Genomic DNA, 22985 nt, shown 5'->3' with positions numbered 1-22985 from the left:
GGGGGAATGCCTCTGTCACAGCACAGATGTAGAAATTGTTTTCCCAGTTTGTAATCGAGAGTCATGAATAAATATGTTTGAGAGCACCTTCTCCCAATTTGTTTGTCTCATTCAAACACGATTAAGTGAAGGAGCTTTGGGATATGGCACTAATGGACTCATTTGTAGATCTTAGGATGCGATTGAGTTAATGCTTCATGACTCAAAAAAACATTTACAGAATATTATTGACTAATCAATTGTCAAATAAGCATAACCTCTTTCATTTTTGCAGCATCTCAAGTCAAGGCATTGTTTACTTATTATTCCAATTTGAACAATCTATTGAAGCTTTGTTGAATAAAATTGGAATATTTAGGGAATTGTCTACAAGAATGTCAAGAAACCAGTCTGCTTCTGTACTCTGGCAATAATTGAGTGAAAATGGTTGAGAAAAAAAAATTACTAATTGTATTTTTTCGCTCTTCAGTGAATATCCTGTACAGGCTGGGCAAAATTTGTTGTATATTGCGGGTTTCTCAGGAACTATGAGAGCTAGAAGAGGACGAATTAAACATTTCCGAGCTCTTTTTCAGAGAAACAAAGAATGAGTTATTAGCAAAAAATAAGATTTTGTCGATTTCGAAGAGTTCTCATAACTTTTTTGTCTTTGAAGTTACAGATCTGAAACTTGAACCTTCTACAGGAACTTTTTCACGTAGAATCCACTAACGAGCTCAAAATTTTCCTTTCATTTCGAATGATAAGGCAAATTAGTTTTTTTGAATGCAAAATTTATTGAATTTTTTATTTTTGAAAGTGAAAAAATTTTTGTCACTAGATTCTACAAGAGAAAGTGCCTAAGAAGGTTCAAGTTTCAGATCTGTGACTCCAAAGACAAAAAAGTAATAAGAACTTTTCTAAATCGTTAAAATCTAATTTTTTGCTGATAACTTAAGAACGAAGAATGGCAGGTGGCTACGGTTTTCACCATTCACTGTTTCTCTGAAAAAGAGCTCGAAAATGTCATCCGTTTTCTTCTAGCTCTGATAGTTCTCGAGATCCCCTCAGTACACAACGAATTTGGCCCACCCTGTACCTGTAATTCTTCGTAAATAGAATCCGCAAGAAATTTCCCCATGAAAATAATCAATTTCTCGAAAAAATGCAAATCCTTTCCTGCCAAATTCAATCCAGGGTATTAATTTTTGCTCGGGAACTCTTTCGTCTATGTTAATTCGAGTTAATCTGTGAAACGGTCGTTGAAGACCGGACAAAACGCCGAAAACTGACAGTGTAAACCCTCCCACGACGAATTCATATAAGTTATTCATTTCGTTTCGACCCTGGAAGTAAAGACTGCAAAAATGAATATTCATTTAGCGTGCAAATTTTACGCTTTCGTCATGGTCCTCAACATAGTATTAGCAGCATACTTAATTACAGATTATGGCAGGAGGCAATAATAAGCAGAAAACACGAAAGTTTCCACGCTTTCGGTATTCCTCTGAAAGGGGAAATTAATTATTAGCAGGTCCCACTTTGCCGTTTTCCCCTGGTGTTGTGCTGAAATGGACACCTTTACGCTCGGCTGCCTGATGTAAGTGGGGCTAGACGTTCAATTTCCGCATAAGTTATCATAGAGCCGCTTTCAAAATATGCGAAATCGATATATCTCATGCGACAGAAGGGAGTTTCATTACTCAGACGCTTCGTGTCCAATGAGGATCTACCAGGAATGCTTTTTGGTGTTAAACCATGACCATCCTATCTTTTTCGAAAAAAAAGTCTTCTCGCAAGCTGAAACATGCGAGTGACATTGAGATAAAATACATTAGTTGGGGAGCCCAAGAGGAAAAATCGGGATTTACTCGAGCGTGTCAGATTAATATAAGGGGACATACCTTGGACCCTGTAGAGTACCTCTACCAAAATTAGATCTGTATACTCTATTCATTTTTATTTTATCACTAGGTTGGCCATGGAAATTTGACACATTTCACTCTGGATAGTCCGAAAATGTGGGGTTATGACGATTGTCAAAATATTTTTGGGTTTTAAATCAACGCTTTGTTGCCCGTTCTACGTGAAAGTTTCTGTTTTTACCTATTTTATCACAATGTCGAATCTCTTCGGATAATATGTGACGAACATAATTGGAGTTTATACAAACTGATTGAAGGCATACCAAATCCAGTTTGCAGTTGCATGAAAAATACCAAAGATCATTGTAATATCATAATATGCACTACCTTGGGGAGAGTTATCTTCTTTGGCTAAAGTTTGAATACGTTACATCAGTTGTAGATTTCAAAAATATTAACCGATGAAGATGAAATTATGAAATGCATATAATGCAGTGGTTGGGAATGGGTATCTCCCGAAGGAATTAACAGATAATTATAAGAATGTTAAATTCTTCAACAAAAATCATCTTGCATCAATATAAGTGCCCATTCGAGCATTCTGATTAGGATATATGTGGTTATTTACATGATGAAAAAGTATATGATATACTCTTAATCTGGCACAATCGTGACGAGAATGTGTGGGAGTGCGCTAAACTTGCAAAAAAAAACGTCAAACGTTCATTCCTGATCGCAGTGGCTCTTTTTCCTATTTTAGAGCTAATGATTCAAGAATAACGGCAAAAATTAAATTTGACAGTTTCAGCCGAAACAATAAAGTTTGGCCATGAAGATCATAAGAATCAGTTTTTTTTGAATTATCTCCTCTCCTGAGCATCAAATTGTTTACGAACTCATTATTAAAGTTGTAGAGCATAACATTCTTCACAAATTTTGTCCGAAGCAATTTCTTCTACGTTTAAACGTTTTTGAGATATATGGCGATGAATGTACATTAGACTGGGTTCCTACTTTGACCTTGGCTTTTCGCATGTGTGGCTAAGCTCCTCGCCCTTATCGCCTTGCCTTCTAACTCGAAAATGGTTGAGAGTATGTAGAATTGCTTCAGATAAAAATTTGTATAGTATTTTATTATTCACAACTTTTACAATAAATACAGAGACGATTAGAGGTACAGGAAGAGAGATATTAAAAAAAAATCCTTGTTATCATCTTCAAACTGTCAGATTAAGAAAGTCCTGCCTGATTAGTGTCAGATTGATGGGTCAACATGTCTGCAACAGCGAGATTAACCATCTGTAGGAAAATCTGACACGCTCGAGTATGTACAAGTAACCATTTTTTTTCTTTTGCGTCACGTACGAATGGTCAGTCCCTTGCAAGGTAGATTACTTTTGGGTCCAATTGACATATCTTGTAACAATCTGACCCGCTAGAAATTTTTTTTACCATATTCAACTCTCCTATACGGCTAGCCTCACCAAGTAAACTGTCAGATTAACATTAATTCATTATCAGAGACAGGCATATACAGTATCTGAATCTGATACGCTCCAGTATTTTCATCTGACGTTTTTTTTTACATCTTTGAGAACCTGCAGACGCTTTCTAGGTCGCTGAAAGTGCTTACATAATAGAACCTTTGTTTTTTTTTAACCCTCTAATCTTCAGAATCCACTAGGTCTCCACGACGATCGAGTAAATCCCAATTTAGCATCGTCGGCTCAACTACTAGTTATTAGTTGGAATATTTTAATTTACTCTTTCCTGTATTCACATACTCGTATACCACTATCTATGAATTAACGTTTTGTTCGATAAGATTGAAAGGCCAAAAGATGAACAAAAACTTACAAACCAAAAATTATCATTTTTTATCTCAGAAGAGGTGCATATTTGACCCGATGTTTCTTCAAGCAATATTAATAATGTTTTCGGATAAGAAATAACCAGCTGTATTTTGGCCATTCCCTCATGATTTTTAATGGATAACTCTGCGATTTACAAACCCTTTGTTATCTGAGCTCAAGACAAATATAAAGTTGCATCATTAAATACTACACCTATCACGTATTCATTGTTATAATTCCAGTTTCTACTTGATACCTACCAGATGCTTTGCCTTTTCAACCTTCCATCCAACTTTTAAATGTGTAAGGGAGCTATTCCTACTCTACCTAACAAAAACATTGCGATTGGGTACACCAACATGATCGTTATCCTCATAGGCTTTGCCCTTAAAGCCGTTTGTTCGAAAACTTCAGGAACTGTGAGTTGAATGTCACTCCAAATCCTGAGTGAATCGACTGTCATACGATGCTAGAACGTAGGTACACGTTATGTAATTGACGGCAGATTTAACTTGATGGAATTGAGTAGTCGCATATACCATTTTGGTGACTGTGGCGTATGCATTATGCATACTGCCAGATATGACGAGAGACAGATATATCTTGATGAATATTGATGGGTTTGGAACTAGATGTTAGATTTGGGCGCATATCGCAACAAACTTGAGATTAATCATTGGAGAGTACTAATTAAATCTGAAATACAAAAGGTTTAACGAGGGTTATTATGATAATTCTTCCTTCCATTCCAACCGCAGTTTCTGATTTACTTACCTTGGTAATGTTCAACTGTCTTATAATGACTCTAACGCTATGAAAATGAAAAATGCATAATTCAATCCTTTGTTGAAGTTAGATATCTTATAGTCTTGTATGAAAAAAAACCACAGATAAATCATCATATCTTTATTAATAAATCAATTCGAAATTCTTAGAGTAAACAACTCTTACATATCTTTGACACTCAATTAAATGTCACTGTTAAAAAAAAGCAATGTCAAACCTTACAACAGCTACTTCGATTTACAAGTTAAGTGTTAGGTATGTGGAATCAGCAAAGTCTCGATAGATTGACGGTGAGGAGAATAAACAGTGAAACATCGTAATCTAATCAACATAATCTACTAAAATTGATTCAACCATTGGCATACCTAAAAAGAGTTTAATTCAATTGGATTGGTTTGAAGAAAATTAATCAGGATCCTGGTTGTGGAGCTATGTGGAAGATAAAGCATGTAATAAATTTAACAATTTACTCACAAGGATAAGAGAAGTGAGGAAATCTATGACATAATATAACGTAGTATACCTTTCAAAGTCGTTAAAAAAATATATCAAAAGAAGCCTTCAATAAAAGCCATGAAAAATATCGATTATCTTAGTCTATATACATTTTATAACGATGTTGAAACTTACATGAATTTATGTGAGTGTTTGTATGTGTTTGTGATCTTATATCTAGGGCTACATCTCAAGTTCTGAAACTCTTAACAGGTACTTACATCAGAACCAACAGAAAAGTGGTCATTTTATCACAAACTTCTTAGCTAGTGAAATATTTACAATATAGTCAACACCATCATATTCCCTTCTGGGATATGTATTTCCACATTGTGTTTTTATCTGTGTATTGTCCACAACTTTTCATATTTTCCAAGCACTGCATCCAGTCACACAAAATTTTTCTGATCGTTTCTAGTCTTTTGAAATCTCAAAATTTCATCAGTGTTCTATATAATTCTTTTCCGAAAATATTTTGTCGATAAAACATCAGTTGGCAAATAAAGAACTTAAATTCGAGATATGTTGGCAGATATTCTGTAGCAATCAAAGATGTTGAAAATTCATTTGTAAGAATCACGAACGAGATTCACTGGGCAAGAACGATTGGAAATGAACATGAATATCAAATGAAAATAAGCTATGATGAATCCAGTTGAACTAAGTATTGCAGGATTTTTGGTCGAAAGTTCAAGATGTCTGTCAGAAATGGAGTGAACTAATTTTGGGGTGAAAGGGAGGTAGTATTTGAGAAAGGAAAAACGTTTTTTGTTAGTACACAGTGGCTTTTAAAGAATTCGAAAAGTCTATATTCTTTCTGAATATTTCAGTGGTGTTTGTGTGATCATGAAGATTTTTCTATACACTATTTCATCCTCAGTGAATTCGATGAACTTGTGCCAGACAGGATTGATAAATTGGCAAATTGCAAATTGCAAAACGAACGCGGATAATGTGAAAATGTAGGAAAGTCTCCGAATGAAATGAAGCAATTATTTATACGATCAAATATTTATCCAGCTTCTGCACAACCCACAAAATATGACGGTTTATTCGAACAAGTCTGCTTTTCCAACAAGCAATAATTAATATTTATTGGATGGATATTTTCATTTGAACGGACCATTCGTTAACAGTTCGACAAGGAATTCGTCGATTGCGGACTTTACACCGTCCAAAATTAAATTTTCCATGTACCATTCATCAAGCGTCCGCGACAGATTTTTCACTATTAAAACTGGCCGTAAACAGTGGCAGATTTGCGAGTTTTTGCGGCTCCATAACTTCATAACGTAATTGCTGCGACTCACGAAGCAATTACTGCGAAATCATTAATTAATCCGCTGAGTTTGAGAGCTTGGAACACTTCATTTCGGTTTTCAGCGACGTAAACATGAAATCAGTTTGGATAACATGGATTCTCATTAAGGGTGAACTTGACGCTGTAGTGCCAGAGCAGCTCTAACAGAAGTGGGATTGTAGATAGACCCAATCGAGAGATACAGAATAGACCCATCAACAAAAAATTAAAAATTCGCCTATATTCTCCGAATATTTTCGTATTGGAAACAATGTTCCGTACTTTCTCACGTTTTATCCATAATTTATGTTTCATTTAGCTCTAAAAAGTTCAAGCTAATCAACAAAATACCATGTCCGTCGAAAAAGAGTAGGTCATGACCAGTATCCCGGAAGTTTCATCCTCATCAGAGCAACACAACTCAAAACTCGATAAGAAGGTAACAGAAATGATGGACGACACTGAAGTATTGATATAGTATATAACATTACAACAAGGTAAGAGGGTTTTTACTGGCGAATGGAGGATATAACTGACGAGCCGCAGGCGAGTCAGTTACCTCCTTGAGCCTTGCGTGTTTTGTTTTATACTCTATTTGTTTCTCATTTGTAAAAAGGTTAGATAAATTCCAAAAAAATCTCAATAATTTGACGCAAATGTCGTAAGCTATGGAAGCGTTGCCATGAACATGTCTGTTTATTTTTCTTTACATTTGTTTTGGCGAAAGCGTAAATGAATGTACCAAAAGAAATTATTGAGGCAGCCAGCAGTGTAGCTACAAGTTTATTATCTGCAAAATCAGCTTCAAGGTACGAGCGAGAATACGACGATTACAAAAAGTGGCAAAACAAAAATAGTGTGATTGGGGTAACTGAAGATGTTTTGTTGGTCTACTTGAATCAACTATCAGCTAGATTCAGCCCTAATACTTTATGGGCAAAATGGTCTGTGCTGAAAAGCTGCTTGGAGATGAAAGAAAATGTCCCTGTTCGCAGGTTTGTTTTCCTTAAAAAATTTATTGAAAAATATGATGTTTAGTTGTCATTTACAGATTTCAAAAGGTTAAGCGTTTTAGAAACGAAAAAATGAGCGTTATACGCCAAAAAAGGCCAAGGTTTCAAGTAAAGAAGAGGCTGAACAATTTCTTTTACATGCTCCTGATGACCAGTGGTTGCTGGCGAAAATTGTAACAATATTTGGGATTTTTGGATATTGTCGATGTGACGAAATTCTCTCCTTAAACATGAATGATGTAGAAGATATGAGAAAATACGTTATTGTGACATTGCGGCAAACAAAAAATTTAACAACAAGAAGATTCACCATAACCGATGATGGCTGCAGCTTCAAGCCCTGCATGTTATACAGAAAATATATAAATCTTCGGCCTCCTGGAACAGAAAGCCTAAGATTTTTTCTGACATGCCGACATGGAAAGTGCATTTCCCTTAATGCTGGCCAGCACACTATTGGTGGTGTCCCAAAGAAAAAAGCGAAATATTTAGGTTTAAAAGACCCAGAGTTATACACCGGCCACTCTTTTCGCAGAACTGGAGCCACTATGGTTGAGGATTCGGGTGGAGATATTTTAGCACTAAAGCGCGCAGGAGGGTGGAAGAGCACCGAAATTGCGATGAGTTATGTCGATGATTCGGTCAACAAAAAAATCGAAATGTCTAGCAAATTATTTGGTAGCAAGGAGAGTACAAATGTTCTGCAGTGTTCAGCAGTTTCTGAGTCAACAGATGGTTCATCATCAAAAATCTGTGTTACTGGAAATAACAATTGTACTATGATTTTCAACATATATAACGATAAAACAAAATTTTTTAATGTAAATAATACTACTAACTTGTTAAAATTTTGCAAGTTAACTGTCAGTTTTACAAGTTAGTGACTTGATAAAATAAACTTTCTTGATTAATATCGTGTTTTTGGAAACTGACGTTTACAAATGAGAAACAAATAAATACTATAGCGCCACTTGTAAAGAAATGAACCAAGACTCAATCTTTCCTCCGCAACTTCCAAAACAAAATTGTTGGCATATACCCATATGGTAAAAACTCAGTTGTTTGAACTTAACATTACAGAAGAAATGTAACCGGGAAGGAAGAGTAGAAAAGCTGGTTTTTCGACAATGTCACAGATTTCGCCTGAAATATATAAAAAAGCTTGATAGCTACCCAAAGAGTATGGCAGGAGTTACTGGTTGAGTGTCTATTCAATCTTGAATACATTTTTGTGCAACATTATACGTTGACATTTGACAGTACTGTTCAATCCATTCACAACAAGCACGATCTTCAATTTCAGACAATATTATGGCGCAACTTCTAATTAACATCTATCAATGAATCGCACCTGTAAAAAGTACGTGTCTGTGTGGCATTGTACACTATGACCTTCATATATTAAAACTGTGTTCTCAAATTTAGACTCCCGTCGAAAGTGCAGATGTAAAATATACCCTGTCGCACTCATTCAAACTCCCAAATACTTCGAACATAAATCGGCTGTATTTCCCTACTTTCTGATCCTGTCATCTCCAATAACTGCAGAAATAGTGGCTCCAAACACCGAGTCAGTTATGCCGTTAATTCAGTAGAAAAACCCCCGTCTTGCCGGTCCTCCTGCGGGCCGGATATCCGCATCACCGATCCATCACTTCCGACCTGGTCGAAACGTCCGAACTGGCACATTCACATAATTCAGCGGCGAAACGGCCTAGTGTCAATTGGCGCCGAAGCAGGGACCGGTCCAAGGTCGTCCGTTCTGTTACGCAGTCCCGCTGCGGCCGCAGAGGAGCAGCACCGTTCCGGCGGAGATCAGGAGCAGGAGCACACGGGAAAGGCGTGTCGTGGCGGCGCGCCCATGATGCATCGCTGCGGGATGTTCCCCTGAAACAGAAACGGATAATTACCTCGGGATTTTCGACAGCGTCCCGCGGGGACTATTAGCGTGATGGCGGGTTGTTTTTGGAGTCGTTCGGGCGTTTGGAAGAAGTCACCCTGAGGTTTCTGGGTGAGGTGTGGGGAAGATTGCTGGTCATCAAACTAGAATAATCTGAGCTGAGCGACATACATGCTTTGCTCTGATCGAAATAGAAATTACAAACTACTTTCCCGCTTGTATTTGACATATTACAAAATATCTTCAAGTCGTTTGGTTGAAATGTAAGATACACAATTCAGTATTTTAGCTACGAGGATATATTGAAAAATTTTTAGCCTACTATGGAACCAAACAAAATTTGTAATGATCTCCAGTTTTCTGAGAAAAAGTGGAGTTCATTTTAGTGCATTCCTTTCATTTTACATTTCCGCCTTTGAAAATATTTAATTCTCAAATATTCAGTACATTCATTCCGATAGGCAGAGTAAATGTAAAAAGAACCGTTTATCTGTGTTTTAAGTTGTTTTTCTTGCATGCCGTCGAAGATTTCGACGTTTTTCTGATGTTGATATGCGATAAACCGGAGCTGACGACGTTTTTCACTCTTGTCGCATTCTGGAAATTTCAGATTTTTAACATGTGGGGGGATTTGCCTATAAAAGCAGATTTTCCCCCGCGACGGCCACTTTTCTCTTTTACTTCAGTCTCTTTCACTTTGACTCTGTTACTGTTTAGTCACTTTTTACGCTTTTCTATCAATCATGGCGCGTAAGCCCTTGGGGTAGAGAATAAGAGATACCGCTTGTCGTCAGTGAAATCCTGTAGTTGCGCTCAAAATAGACCTTTTCTTGGCTATCAGTCATGGAGCGTTAGCCCTTGGGGTAGCGAATCAAAGTCTCGAGTAGATCCGCCCTGGTTGTGTTTCTTTCAGTTCTGGAGAAATACAATTAATTACATCCTGATACTGTATATCAAGTCATTTCACTTCGCGAGGTCATCCTTAGTATCCATTTCGTCAGTTCTGGTTGGCGCATTTTATTAAACAACCTTTGATTTTTCACTGTACCCGGTATAAACTTTATAAAGTGCTCGTTATCGGATAGAATTTCCAGAATGTATGTTTGCTGATCGATTCACTCATATTTCATACCTACACATATTTCCGTTGTACATATAATCAGTTTCCGAAGGTGTGAATAAACTAGTACATAATTTGATTTTGACTACTTCGTTATCGCTACCACCCTAGATAACAGCGAACTCTGTCTCCGACTAGCAGCTACTCTGGTAGGTTTGCTATTCTTCCTAGTGAAAAGAATAGCTGGCGCTCGAGATAAGTTTTCTCCGAGGTGACCACGTTACAAATTTCAATGTCAAAATATTTTATTACTCAAAATATTCTGCTTTTAATTAGATACATTTATTACTGCGAACCTGCAACGTCTCTGGACCTTTCAAAAAACAATGTTCCTTCTCGCTCTGCAAATCAGACCTCTACAGCTTTTATTGCCTACTCGTTGGAAGAATATTTACGACCTTTTTAAGTTTTTTTTCAGTTGAGGAAAGAGATGATAGTCGGATGTAGCCAAATCTGGTGAATAAGGTGGGTGTTCTAGTAATTCCAACCCTAAATCACGAATTTTTTGCATGACAACATGAGATTTGTGTGCAGGGGCGTTGTCCTGCAAATACAAAACACCTTTGGATAGCTTACCGCTTCTTTTCTCTTTAATTTTTTCCCGTAAGGTGGTTAGTAATGTCGACTAGTAATCTCCTGTTTTGGTTCTACCCTTATCCAAAATATTAATCATGATTACTTCATGGCAATCCCAAAAAACTGAAGTAAGAGCGTCCAGCAGATTTTTGGACACGAAACTTCTTAGATCTTTGAGAACCAGAGTGTCGCCATTCCATCGATTAGTGCTTTGTTTCTAGATCGTAGAAATGTACCCAAGTCTCATCCATAGAACCAATTCGTTTTAAGAAGTTTTCAAAACGAGCACAGATCGAACGCGATGCTACTACCCTTGCACGCTTTTGGTCAACATTCAAACATTTGGGGATCCATTTTGCTGCAATTTTTCGCATATCCAAATTGACGACAATTTAATTGATGTGTGATTTTATTATAGATATCATACCTTGATAGTCTCCACATAAAAGAAGAGTATAAATGAATCAAATCGCTGAAAACTTCACAATACTTCAAGAAAAGCTCAAAAATATGAACTACCTGAGCTGCATCATATCCAAAAGCATTGTGTTGCGTCACAAAACGGAATTAACCTTTCCAAATCGCATTTAAATTCAATTTTTATAATGGAGCATAATAATTGGACCGCAGGATGTGTTCACAAAGCAGATCTTCGCCTAAAATAGCAAAATGCACATTCCCCATTAACCAAAACTCGCACATGTTTGTCGAATTAGCCCGTTCATTGTGCTCGCGTTGAAATTTAGTCTGGATACTCGCATTTTCAGCGAGAATAATACAGCCAATTTACGACACTCATGATGCCAATTTGCGATCCACTAATGCGACGCTTTTTGAAAACAATCGGCTCTCGGTTTGTTCGAACTGCCGCCGACAAAATGAACATTTTTATCGTGTAATCGAATCGGACGTTGATTTATCCGCGGGTTGGCACGAATGTCGATGCCTTTCCTATTGAATTTGCCATTAATATCGACGCGGTAACAAATATTCTAATTGGCCATTGAAAATTCCCGTGTTGGACAGCGAACTACCGATATTGTGGGTTTGTCGGCACGAAGAGGAGCCAATTCGGAAATAATCTGGGTGTATCGCGAAAAGGAGGCGAACAGTGTAGATTTGAGTATTGAAATTGAGTTCGTGGTCAAGGGATATCACAGGTACCGCATTTTCTTCCCCTTTCAACATCGGCAAGACTGTGCGGACATCAAATGTAACGATGGTTCACATTTGAGTGCCCTCTGCTCCCCCCGGGTTTTCACACCAGCAGAGGTGGACACTGGAAAGTTAGGAAAAATGAATTCCCAATTCAGAATGATGTTTTTCACGGTTGTACATCGATTCTCTGAACTAAAAAAAATTCCTGAAAGGAAATTAAAGTATGTCAACTGAAACCAAAACGAGAAAATGAATGATCAAGTTACTCTAAAATGAGGATGCATTTTTGTAGTGAATTGTAGTGAAAAATTGAACCTTATGACACAGACTAATAGTAAATTTAAACAATTTCTGTGATTTACTGTCAGGAAATCAACTTCTGCGGTGGTCCCCGAAGGTCAGAAGGGTAGTTTACCCCCTTGTCTTGAAAATCTAAAGGTTTCAAACCACTTGAACGTCAACAAGGAAAGATTCCACAAATGAAACAGCGCCGTTTCCATGGGATTCGAAAAAAATTCAATCCACATCTCGCATTTCACATCGCAGGAAGTCGAACGGAATGAACCGCAATATCGAGAGTATGGAAAGTGTCAAGAACGCTGGCAAAAATCACGAATTACCATAATTTCATTATTCCCCGAGCTTTCCGGGCTGTTGCTGCGATCCTAGCTGTTTCGATATTTGAATGGCCGGTCGTGATTTATGCCGTTCAATTATGAATGATAAATCACAACTGCCGCGGCAGACTGGAGTAGCATAAATCTCTTATCTGATACTCTTTCGCTCTACTTGACACGTTGAGCGGGCTGTGGGTTACGTCAGGATACGAACGTCAAGAAACGGGAGACAGGAGCGAAATTTTGTTATTCGTTTTCCGGGGAAGTAGTCGGAGGTTGAGGAAGTGTCTAGATTTCAAAATTGGTTCAATTAACGTTTCGTTTTAAGCTCGGAAGTGTCGTGGAAGAAATTTGATGAATTCATTCTTCGAAGTTACGTTACAAGTCATGGATTAACACAGTGAATGAAAGGAGGGCACAATAGTTCTCCCTTAAGTTCACAATCCGCATTAGAAGCAAAGGATTGACCTGTGACACCATTTGTTCATCTTCTTCAAAAAATAGACTTACTGACGTTGATGGAAGTGACACTAGATGGTTCTCGGAGATGTGTCATTGAATGAAAACGTCAACGTATTTCTATGGAGAGTGGAGAGAAGGAGAACGATCGCCGTACTCAAAATGTGTCTTCAAAAACGGGGAACGTAGGCTAGGAGTCGCTGCGATCGCTACGTTTATCGATAAGGTATGGGGATTTTTAGCGTCAATCTCAAATGAACAGCCTTCATTTTATTTCAGGTTGTGTCATCGTGGTTTTCCTATGATTTTTCAAATACCTTTCTTTAAATCTATATTGAATATGAGTCCTCTGAATTATATGCACTGAAATACTAGTCATATTATAAAGGGGACTCTGTTATGAGCTTCGTTCATTCATAATAAATGACGAAATCAATGAAATTGGAAAGAAATCACTGATCAAAAAAATGATACCTACCTTCATTGTTTATTGAAAACAGGATATGTTAGTTAGTTTAATGTATTCTTCGAAATTATATATATCGCAGTGAGGAGTAGAATCTATCAAGACAACAAAAGGTATCAATCTCAGAGTTATCATTTATTAAAGTAGATTCTGTTTCCAATGCTCAGCTGAGAACCGTTTTAAACCATATATTATGTTATGTCAACCAAATTCTTCAAGAATATCCACTTTTGAACCATGTGGTTTTATTTGTTAGATATTATTATTCAGAAGTGTCCACTTCTCACGAGGGATGACAATTTCGATTTCGTTCATAATGAATCCATCACCTTTTTTGATATCTTCATCGCAAAAGTGCTCTTGACACACAAATTCTTTCCGAGTCAATTCTTGAGGTGAGGTTTTTTCCAATTTTCTCTCAAAAATGCACTCTGAAATTTTATTTCTTCTCCTTTTCCTTCCAATGCCAAACCACTCTTACACTACTGCTCGCTTCAACATTTCACTATGGTCATATGTTGTTCTCTTATCAAAAATCGAAAATAATAATATTCTAATCATCTGTCACCAGGAGGACAGTTCATTCAGTCAACCTCAACTAGTTTAAATCAAAATTTCGCCATCGCCAGCGCCGCTATTGGCAAAAATATGAACTACCTATTGGTACATATTTTAGGGTACATATCAATTTTTGAGAACGCCATCGTTGCATTCTCGAATGAAAGTACTATGGAGAGAAGGGCGAAGGAAAACGATAGCTGCTTAGAGACCACAGATTATTTGTCCCCTAAAATATGTGGTTCATGTTTTTGCCAATAGCCGCGCTGGGGATCACAGGAGGGCGAAATTTTGATTCAAACTAGTTGAAGTTGGCTGAGTGAACTGTCTTCCTGGTGACAGATGATTAGAATATTATTATTTTCGATTCTTGATAAGAGAACAACATTTGATCATGGTGAAATGTTGAAGCGTGCGCTAGTGTTAGAGTGGTTTGGCATCGGAAAAAAAAGGAGAAGAGATGAAATTTCAGAGTGCATTTTTCAGAGAAAATTGAAGAGAAATTCGGTAGAACTGAGAAGATACTTTCAAGGGATCAGGAAGAGCATGATCGATCCTCTGGTTCGACCTCAAAGTCTATACTTTCTTTACTAAATCCAGTTCGCTCGTCACGATTATCTTGCTTCGAAGACGCTCCAAACGACCTCTACCCCGTCTTCCCTCACCGGGCCAATGATTCGTGGGGCCGGGCCGCTTAATTTACCAATTAATCAAATGACCAGTGAAACATGAAAGAGCTCCCGCAGGAGAGCGCGGCGCGCGGCAGGAGGCCGTGTTATAAATGTTGTGTATTTCGGCTGCTGTTCGTTGTTTTGATCAAGAAAGTTTTCGACGTATTTCATTCCCTTCCCGTTACACATGTTGATTTACGACGCCGTTCCTGAATTGAATTATTGGAGGCTCGACTGTTTGGGAGGGACGCGGGAAAGATCTAGGCTGGAACTTTTTCGCCAGAAGTTTTCCTACTGCCAAATTGGGTGATTTTCATTCGATTCGGCTCTACAAGTGCTGCTATCCGGGACATTATTTTTCGTGCCAGAACCGATTCTGATACAAGAAAGAATGGGGCTCCGCAAGAACAATATTAATCAGAGATTTTTGGCTTTGTATTCAACCATTTGAGGCTCTTGTAAGCCTGAAAATTTCTGATATTCACAGAAAATCCAACAGCGAAACTTTGCATGAATAGGTGTTTCTACCATGTACAAGTAGGGAATAGAAAGGTCGAGTCTTTATCAACGTAGAAACGATATAAAGAAAAACAAGTAGCTAGGGAGTTATGGATATCCAGGAGCGTTTTTCAATTTGTGGTATGAAGCTGTTGAATATCGAATTCAGGAGTTTTATGAATTTATATTTCGAAGTAGTAGTTGGGGGACCGACGCTGCTAAATCGGGATTTACTGGAGCGTCGTGGATAGCTAATGGATTTTGAAGATTAGATGGTTGTTGAAAAAAACGGTTCTATGATGAAACTCTTGAACATCTAGAGCAGTTCAAATACTTGGGAAGCTTCATAAATACTAGGACTAACCTAGACACGGAAATACACAACCGTATCAATTTGGCATCACGAGCATTCTGGAAGTCTGGAAAAAAAGGTTTTCAAAATCACGACCTCAATCTAAAGACCAAGACAATCTGTTTAGGAATCAGTGGTTCAACGCTTCTTTACGGGAGCTTTAGCTGGACGACCTACAGGCGACACATTTAACAGTTTGAACAAACGCAACAACGTCATCTAAGACAAATAATGCACATCAGATGGTTCCACAAGGTTTCAAATGCGAAAGTCTTGCAGCGCTCGAGTTGTATACCAATTGAGACTCAAGTAACGAGGGCCCGACTCAGATGGAGCGCCCACATTCTGAGGATGCAAGACACAAGACTCCCCAAAATAGCACTGTGGGCGAACTCACAGAGGGAGCTCGGAAACCAGGAGGCCAGTATAAGCAGTTTAATTATATACTGCATCAATCCCTGAAATCAGTTAGGGCCAATCATAACTGGGAACAACTAGCGGTAGGCAGATCACAGTGAAGCTCTTTAGTCCACAGCTATAATGAAGACTCGAGAAGAATACAGTGGAAGCCAAATCTGGTTGGTGGACTATCCATGTCCAGAGTGTGAAAGGTTCTGTAGGTCACGGTTGGGTCTATTCAGTCACAGGAGGGTACACAGTCGCAATTAGCCTTAAGAAATTATAAGTTTGATCGCACCGATAGTCTGGTTTTTTAGTCTTTTTGAAGATTTTTTCTGGGTTACGATATTCAGCAATGAATGAATGAATTCTATGATGTATGCACCTTCAGCGGTAGGGAAAGCGTCTGCAGGTTTTCAAAGATGTAATAAAAATCGTCAGGTGTACATACTCAAGCATGTCAGATTAGGATACTGTATATGCCATACGTGTCTCTGATAATTAATTCATGTTAATTTGACAGTTTGCGTGGTGGGGCTGTCTATTCGGAAGAGTTGCAAATGGGAAGAAAAATTTTCTTTGTGGAATGTCAGATTTTCAGAGGATATGTTAATTGGACCCAAAAAAAGCTACTTTTCTAGAGACTGACAATTCGGAGTGACGCAAGGTCACAGCGGTCCTTTCAAAATGCGAAAAATAATCATTACTTACATACTCGAACGTGTCAGATTTTAATACAGATGGTTAAAACCGGTGTTGCAGACGTTTTGACCCATCAATCTGACACTAATTAGGTAATTTTTTTTTTAATATCTCCCTTCCTTCAAGTCGTTTAATTCTAGACAACTTTTGCTGAATCAATTTCACATACTCTTAATCGTTTTCGACTTAGAGGGTGATAAGGGCGAGGAGTTTAGCCGCACATGCGAAAGGCCAAGGTCTATGTAGAAACTCAGTCTAATGTACATTCATCGGCATATATCTCAAAAACGTTCGAACCTAGAAAAAATTGCTTCGGATGAAATTTATAGAAAATGTTATGCTCTACAACTTTTATAATGAATGCGAAAACAATTCGAATCCCAAGAGAGGAGACGATTCAAAAAAACTTATTTTTGTGACTTTGTGTTCTATTTTTATTATCTATTATCTATTTTATTGTTTCGGCTTGCTGAAACTGTCAGACTATATTTTTTTCGTTATTCTGGAATCATTAGATTCAAAATGAGAAAAAAAAGCCACTTCGTTCGAGAATGTGCACAAGACGTTTTTTTTGCAAGTTTGGCGCCCTCCCACACATTTTCGTCACCTTGAATTGTCAGTTTAAGAGAATGTATACTTTTCAACATGTAATTAACCACATATATCTTAACCTGACAGGCTCGAGTATGTACAATGTTTGTTTTTTTTACCATTCTGATTTTTCTTATTGTTTGCTAAGGAGAATTGAACTCATGAGCGTATGTTATAGTTTGGTTTTTATCGATGAGACATTTTTTCTACACTTGCTATTTAGTTAACACATAATCTAACATATTCAACAAAGTTCTTGCATGAAATTCTAAGCGACATGAACTGAATATTATAAACTGATGGCTTACCCCTCTTGAACCAGTAATTTGTCTTCAAAAATGGACAGGGGTAATTTGTACTCCCATGCAACATGTGAATCATTTTACTTTTCACTGCCTATTAGAAATTTGTTCAATCTAATCATGCACAAAATGCTCGATGAATTAATTTCCATTATAAGCATAGCGAAAATCCACTAAACGGTATGTCATTATGAAATCTCAGGTAAGAACACCTAAACCCCAAGACCTCCCACAAAATATAACGTGAAAATCGGAACTTCACAAGGTGTGTAATCCCCCTAGCCAACGCTGAAAGCCGAAACTTATCTCGGAAAATATTTCCCATCGGAAAATGAGACGAGAAAACTGCTAATAACCTTATATTGCCGGTCGCTCAGTACCTGTTAAAGATATAGGCCGGAGGCGTAACGGTTCCGGGAAACTCGTTATCTAGGAGGATTATAGATTTTCACCGCTTTGTGATCGAAGAATCGGAAGGAGGAACAGACGAAAATAATTCGATTGTTGGGGTGGCGGGAGGCTGTATCTTTATGTCGGTGATTATGAGATTTGCTTTGTTGTTACTTCAGAGGAGAATTTTTGAAGGTGCGCGTTCCTGGCAATGATTCGAATGAATTTGATTTCTTCGTAGCTGGAGATCAAGGTTCAATTTCCATCTCGGCACAACCGTTCGCTCTTGGGGAAGTTTTAACTGACCCCATCTTTTTGGTAAACTTCTGAAGGTCAAGTTTCGAGTAGTTTTTCCTCCATTAAAAAATCAAAGATACATATTCTGAAAGAGCAAATCTTCTAGTAATAAATCTGAGAATTTCATCTACACTGCGCAAAAAAATTAACGCATATTAAGGAAATCTCAAATTCATTCTACAACTGAAGATGTTCTCAATGATAATTATTTTTATCAGAATTATGCATGCATATGTTATCCACTTCCAACGGTTTTCTTCAATACAGATGTTTTTTCGCAGCAGGAATAAAAAAAGAAGATATTATCAGATTTTGAATGTATTGGCTCCATTCTAAAATCAATTGTTCTCGATCAATTCTAGTGATCAATAGTTTTTCTTTCGTCTAATTTTCTACACTCGATCGCTATGCAACGCGAAACACGCAATTTGACCCAAAAGGAATGTGCCCAAGCGGTAGTTTTGCGAGAAGAAGGGTGGACATACACAAGAATTGCTGAAAGGTTTGGAGTTTCCCATACAAGTGTGTCCAGAATGCTGCAGCGATTCAGACAGACAGGTATGAATGTCCGAAGACCAGGACAGGGTAGACCACGGGTAACAACTGCCATTCAAGAATGTTACTTGAGAGTTTCTTCGTTGAGACAACAGTTTGCAACCGCTCGCCTCCTTCAAATTCAGCTTGAGCAAACTCATGAGGTGCAAATTAGCACTCAGACAATAGGAAATCGCCTCAGAGAATATGATTTAAGGCCTCGTGTCGCGGCAAGAGGCCCAGCTCTTACCCAAGCCCATCGAAGAGTGCGTTTGGATTTTGCGAGAGAGCATATCCATTGGGAAGAGGCCGATTGGGAAAGATTTCTCTTCACAGATGAGTCTAGATTCTGCCTCTACTATTGTGATCGACGTTCCCTTGTATACGGACGTCCACATGAAAGATATGCTCAGTGCAATTTCCTGAATACTACTGGTTTCGGGGGAGGATCGATTATGGTATGGGGTGGAATATCTTTGACTGCACGCACAGACCTAGTGGTCGTTGATAATGGAGCTATGAATGCTGATAAGTATATAAGGAACATTCTTGAAGAGCATGTATGCCATTTGCCCCATACATTGGTGAAAATTCCATTTTTATGGACGATAATGACATACCCCATCGTGCGCGCATCGTTCAGGAGTACCTTGAAGAGGTTGAAGTCTCTCGAATGGAATGGCCAGCAAGAAGTCCAGATCTCAATCCGATTGAGCAGGTTTGGGACAACCTCAATAGAAAGCTGAGAAGTTCAGAAAATCATCCAGCTCCTCTTAATGACTTAGGAATCCAACTCGGAGAAATCTGGGAAGGATTAGATCAGAACATTTTAAGATCACTCATTTCGAGTATGAACCGTCGTTGCCGAGCTATAATTAACGCAAGGGGTGGAAATACCAAGTATCAAATCACTTAGCAGCATTTCAGTATTTTGAAAATTGTTCACTTCTCTTCTCACATAAGATTCGGTGAAATCCTGAATTTTTCTTCCATTTTATGTGTCTTGTTTCATTTCAGAATGTGCGTTAATTTTTTTGCGCAGTGTATATTCTGAAAGACCAACGATTCTTTTGATGAATTTCAAGATTTCCCTCATCTCAGCACAACCGTTCTGTCTTCAGGGAGTTTTACCTGACCCCACATCATCGTAGAAAGTTTTCGAATTATGCCCCATAAAGAAGATTTTCTTCAATATAATAGTTTCAGCTTGTTCTTTACACAAATCTTTTTCATCACACTTATACGGTCAGACAGAGAATTTTTCCTGAGGTTTTTTCCTTGTTTTCATGTATCATATGTATAGTGCCCCGTTGACATTTTTTCTCTGCTTACACTGAGATCTGGAACGAGGAACAGGTTCTAGGACCAGTCTCTTGTTTTCATTTCTTCACACCCGCTCCATTGCTTTTAGATTGCAAAATTTGTATCACTCTTTTTCCAAAAAATATATAACTAGCCATTAGCAAGTTTTCACAAAATTTTCATTGAAAAAATCGACTCCAAATTGAGGAATATTGTCAGGTCCCCCGGAGTTTTTTCCGCATTTTTCGAACAACTTTTCCGCCTTTTTTTCCAGAATCGCGTCGGGAAAATGTCGCATTAAATCACAATGTTTCGCCGAAAATGGAGCTTAGCTCACTTGGGAAGGCCTTGAGACTTGCGGTCTGAAGAAATAAAAACCCGAATCAGATTTCATCGTTTTGTAAACTCGAGAGTTTGGAAAGGAAATTTAGTTGTTTCTCTGGGGGGCTGAAAGAGGAACGCTCGAGGTGTTCGAGGAACGGGCCAGTCCTCGCCATGAATATTAAATTATTATGGTTTTTCTCAACTGAAAGAGATAAATAATAGGATCCTACGCGGGGGCCTTGTTTATGTGAATGACTTGTGAAACTGAACTTTTTCGGAGTTATATGGATAGCGTGTTCAGATCTTTTCAGGAAATATTTTCATTTCAAAAAAAATGTGAAGCACAATGACGATAATAGGAAAAAACTGTTTGGTTGGTTGACCTTCAATTGATGTGAAAGAATCTAATCATTTCGAAAAATGAGGGCTATAGGTTCATTTGAAAGATGAAATGATTTCCAGTTCTCATGTTTTTATATGTGGGTGTGGGAAAACAAAAAGAGGGTGCCTGAAAGAGACGAAGCGAGGTAGATGGCTGTCTTAGGTCATGTAGCAATGGATCCGACTTTTAGAACTGGGAAATTGACCGATATATCTGATGTTTCACGTACAAAAATCATGAGAATCCTCAAACAACATAAATTCCATCCTTTTAAGATACGATTGGTTCAGGAACTGAATGAGGATGATCCCGTTCGCCGACTACAGTTCGGTAAAGTAGTCAGTGAAATGATCAACGGCAGGTTATCAAAACTACATGTTCGATATCTGTTTTTCGGACAAGTGTTCATTTCACCTTAACGGCATTGTTAACCGGCATAACTGTCGGTATTGGTCAGATGAAAATCCAAGATTATTTTGTGAGGTGCATAGTCAGCTTCCTCTAAAATTGAATGTTTGTGTGGGTATTTATGGATATCACATAATCGGCACTTTCTTATACCCAGTAGTCTTACTGACCAAATTCACTTAGATCTATTGGAGAACGCTATTTATCCAGCCGTCATGCAAGTATTGGATGATGCAGAAGACCATCAAACGATCATTTTAAAACAAGATGGCGCACCATCTCTGTCGTTCAACCGGTGTGTCAGTTCTTAGATGAAAATTCTCCTCACTACTGGATTGGAAGAAGGGGACTTATTGAGTGGCCACCCAGATCACCTGATCTGGCTTCACTGGACTTTTTTCTGTGGGTTCACCTGAAATCCAAGATTTACGCTACCCAGCCTGAGTCACTGGATGATTTGCGAATTCGGACCATTAATGAATGCCGTCAAATTACTCTAGAAATCTTGAGTAATGTACGTTAACGTTTTCAGCAAAACTTATATTACTGCATTGAAGTAAATGGTGCCCATTTCAAGCATTTAATAATAATATTATTATTATTAAATCTCAATAGAACGGACCGAGTTGCCAAGACACCTTGGGGGTAGTGGAATTGTTGATTCGTCCAACCGTATGTCCCAGGAAATTTAAGGACTTCGAAAATATTTCCTGAGCAAGGCTGCTTCATCAGAACTCCATCGAATAGTTTCTGTTGCTGATAGTTCTACACCGTTAAAACTATAGCAGGACCACTTGGAAACCGTCGAACACTCTGCAGAAAGTAAAATGCAGAAACTGATTGGCAAATCTTTGCATGGAAGGCACCAGAACGAGGTCAACCATGATTACGTCGACATATCTGCGTCGAATTACTGGAAGGTTATTTCCTGAGACAAAGGGCTTCATGCTCGCCATCCAGGATCAGGTGATTCCAACAAGAAACTACATGAAATATATCGCCAAGGATGCCTCAGTGGCGGATGATAGCTGTCGTTATGGCTGTGCGACACATAAAACTATCCAGCACATCACCGGGGGATGTCAGAAGTTCGCGGTCACGGAGTACAAGAGTAGACATGATGCTGTTACCAAGATTCTTCACCAAGAATTGGCACTAAAACACCAACTTCTAAGTTCGAAGAAGGTTCCTTATTACAATTACCATCGGGATGCTGTATTGGAAAATAAACATCACAAGCTCTACTGGGATCGCACGGTTCTCACAGACCGGAAAATAACCCACAATAGACCAGACCTTATATTGCTCAATAAGGATGAGGAGAGAGCACTATTCATCGATGTGGCGATTCCAAATTATAACAATCTTCTAGATAGGCACACTGAAAAAATTTCAAAGTACAGAGATCTCGAGGAACAAACCAGGAGACAGTGGAAGCTGAAATATATCGAAACCATCCCTATTGTCATATCATCTAGAGGCCTGATACCGAAGAAACTACTATAGAGAACTCGGGGAAACTTCAGTTGGACGAAAATATCTATAGAGTCATGCAGAAGGCGGTACTGCTGGGAACGGCGAGAACTGTACGCAAGTACATGGGGAATGCAGAGGAATACCGTCTGCTCCGACAGGAATTGTGGGTGGAGCAGGAATGCAACCGACAGCAAGAAGCCGAGGAGCGGCCT

At 38.3% G+C, this 22985-nt stretch overlaps 1 protein-coding gene across 1 annotated transcript in view; it reads right to left on the bottom strand.

Moving 5' to 3' along the window:
* Window positions 1-8483: 8483 nt before the first annotated feature.
* LOC123322669 (zwei Ig domain protein zig-8-like) overlaps window positions 8484-22985 on the bottom strand; it is a 279535-nt gene continuing 265033 nt past the window's right edge. Inside the window, exon 5 of the mRNA XM_044910647.1 lies at window positions 8484-9178. Coding sequence (XP_044766582.1) covers window positions 9057-9178 — 122 coding nt within the window. The 3' untranslated portion in view covers window positions 8484-9056. The remainder of the gene's footprint in view (window positions 9179-22985) is intronic.

Source organism: Coccinella septempunctata, chromosome 1 (genome assembly GCF_907165205.1).
Source record: "Coccinella septempunctata chromosome 1, icCocSept1.1, whole genome shotgun sequence".
Taxonomy (NCBI): Eukaryota; Metazoa; Arthropoda; class Insecta; order Coleoptera; family Coccinellidae; genus Coccinella; species Coccinella septempunctata.
The sequence above is the reverse complement of the archived record's forward strand: the minus strand, read 5'-3'. Positions and strand labels throughout refer to the sequence as shown.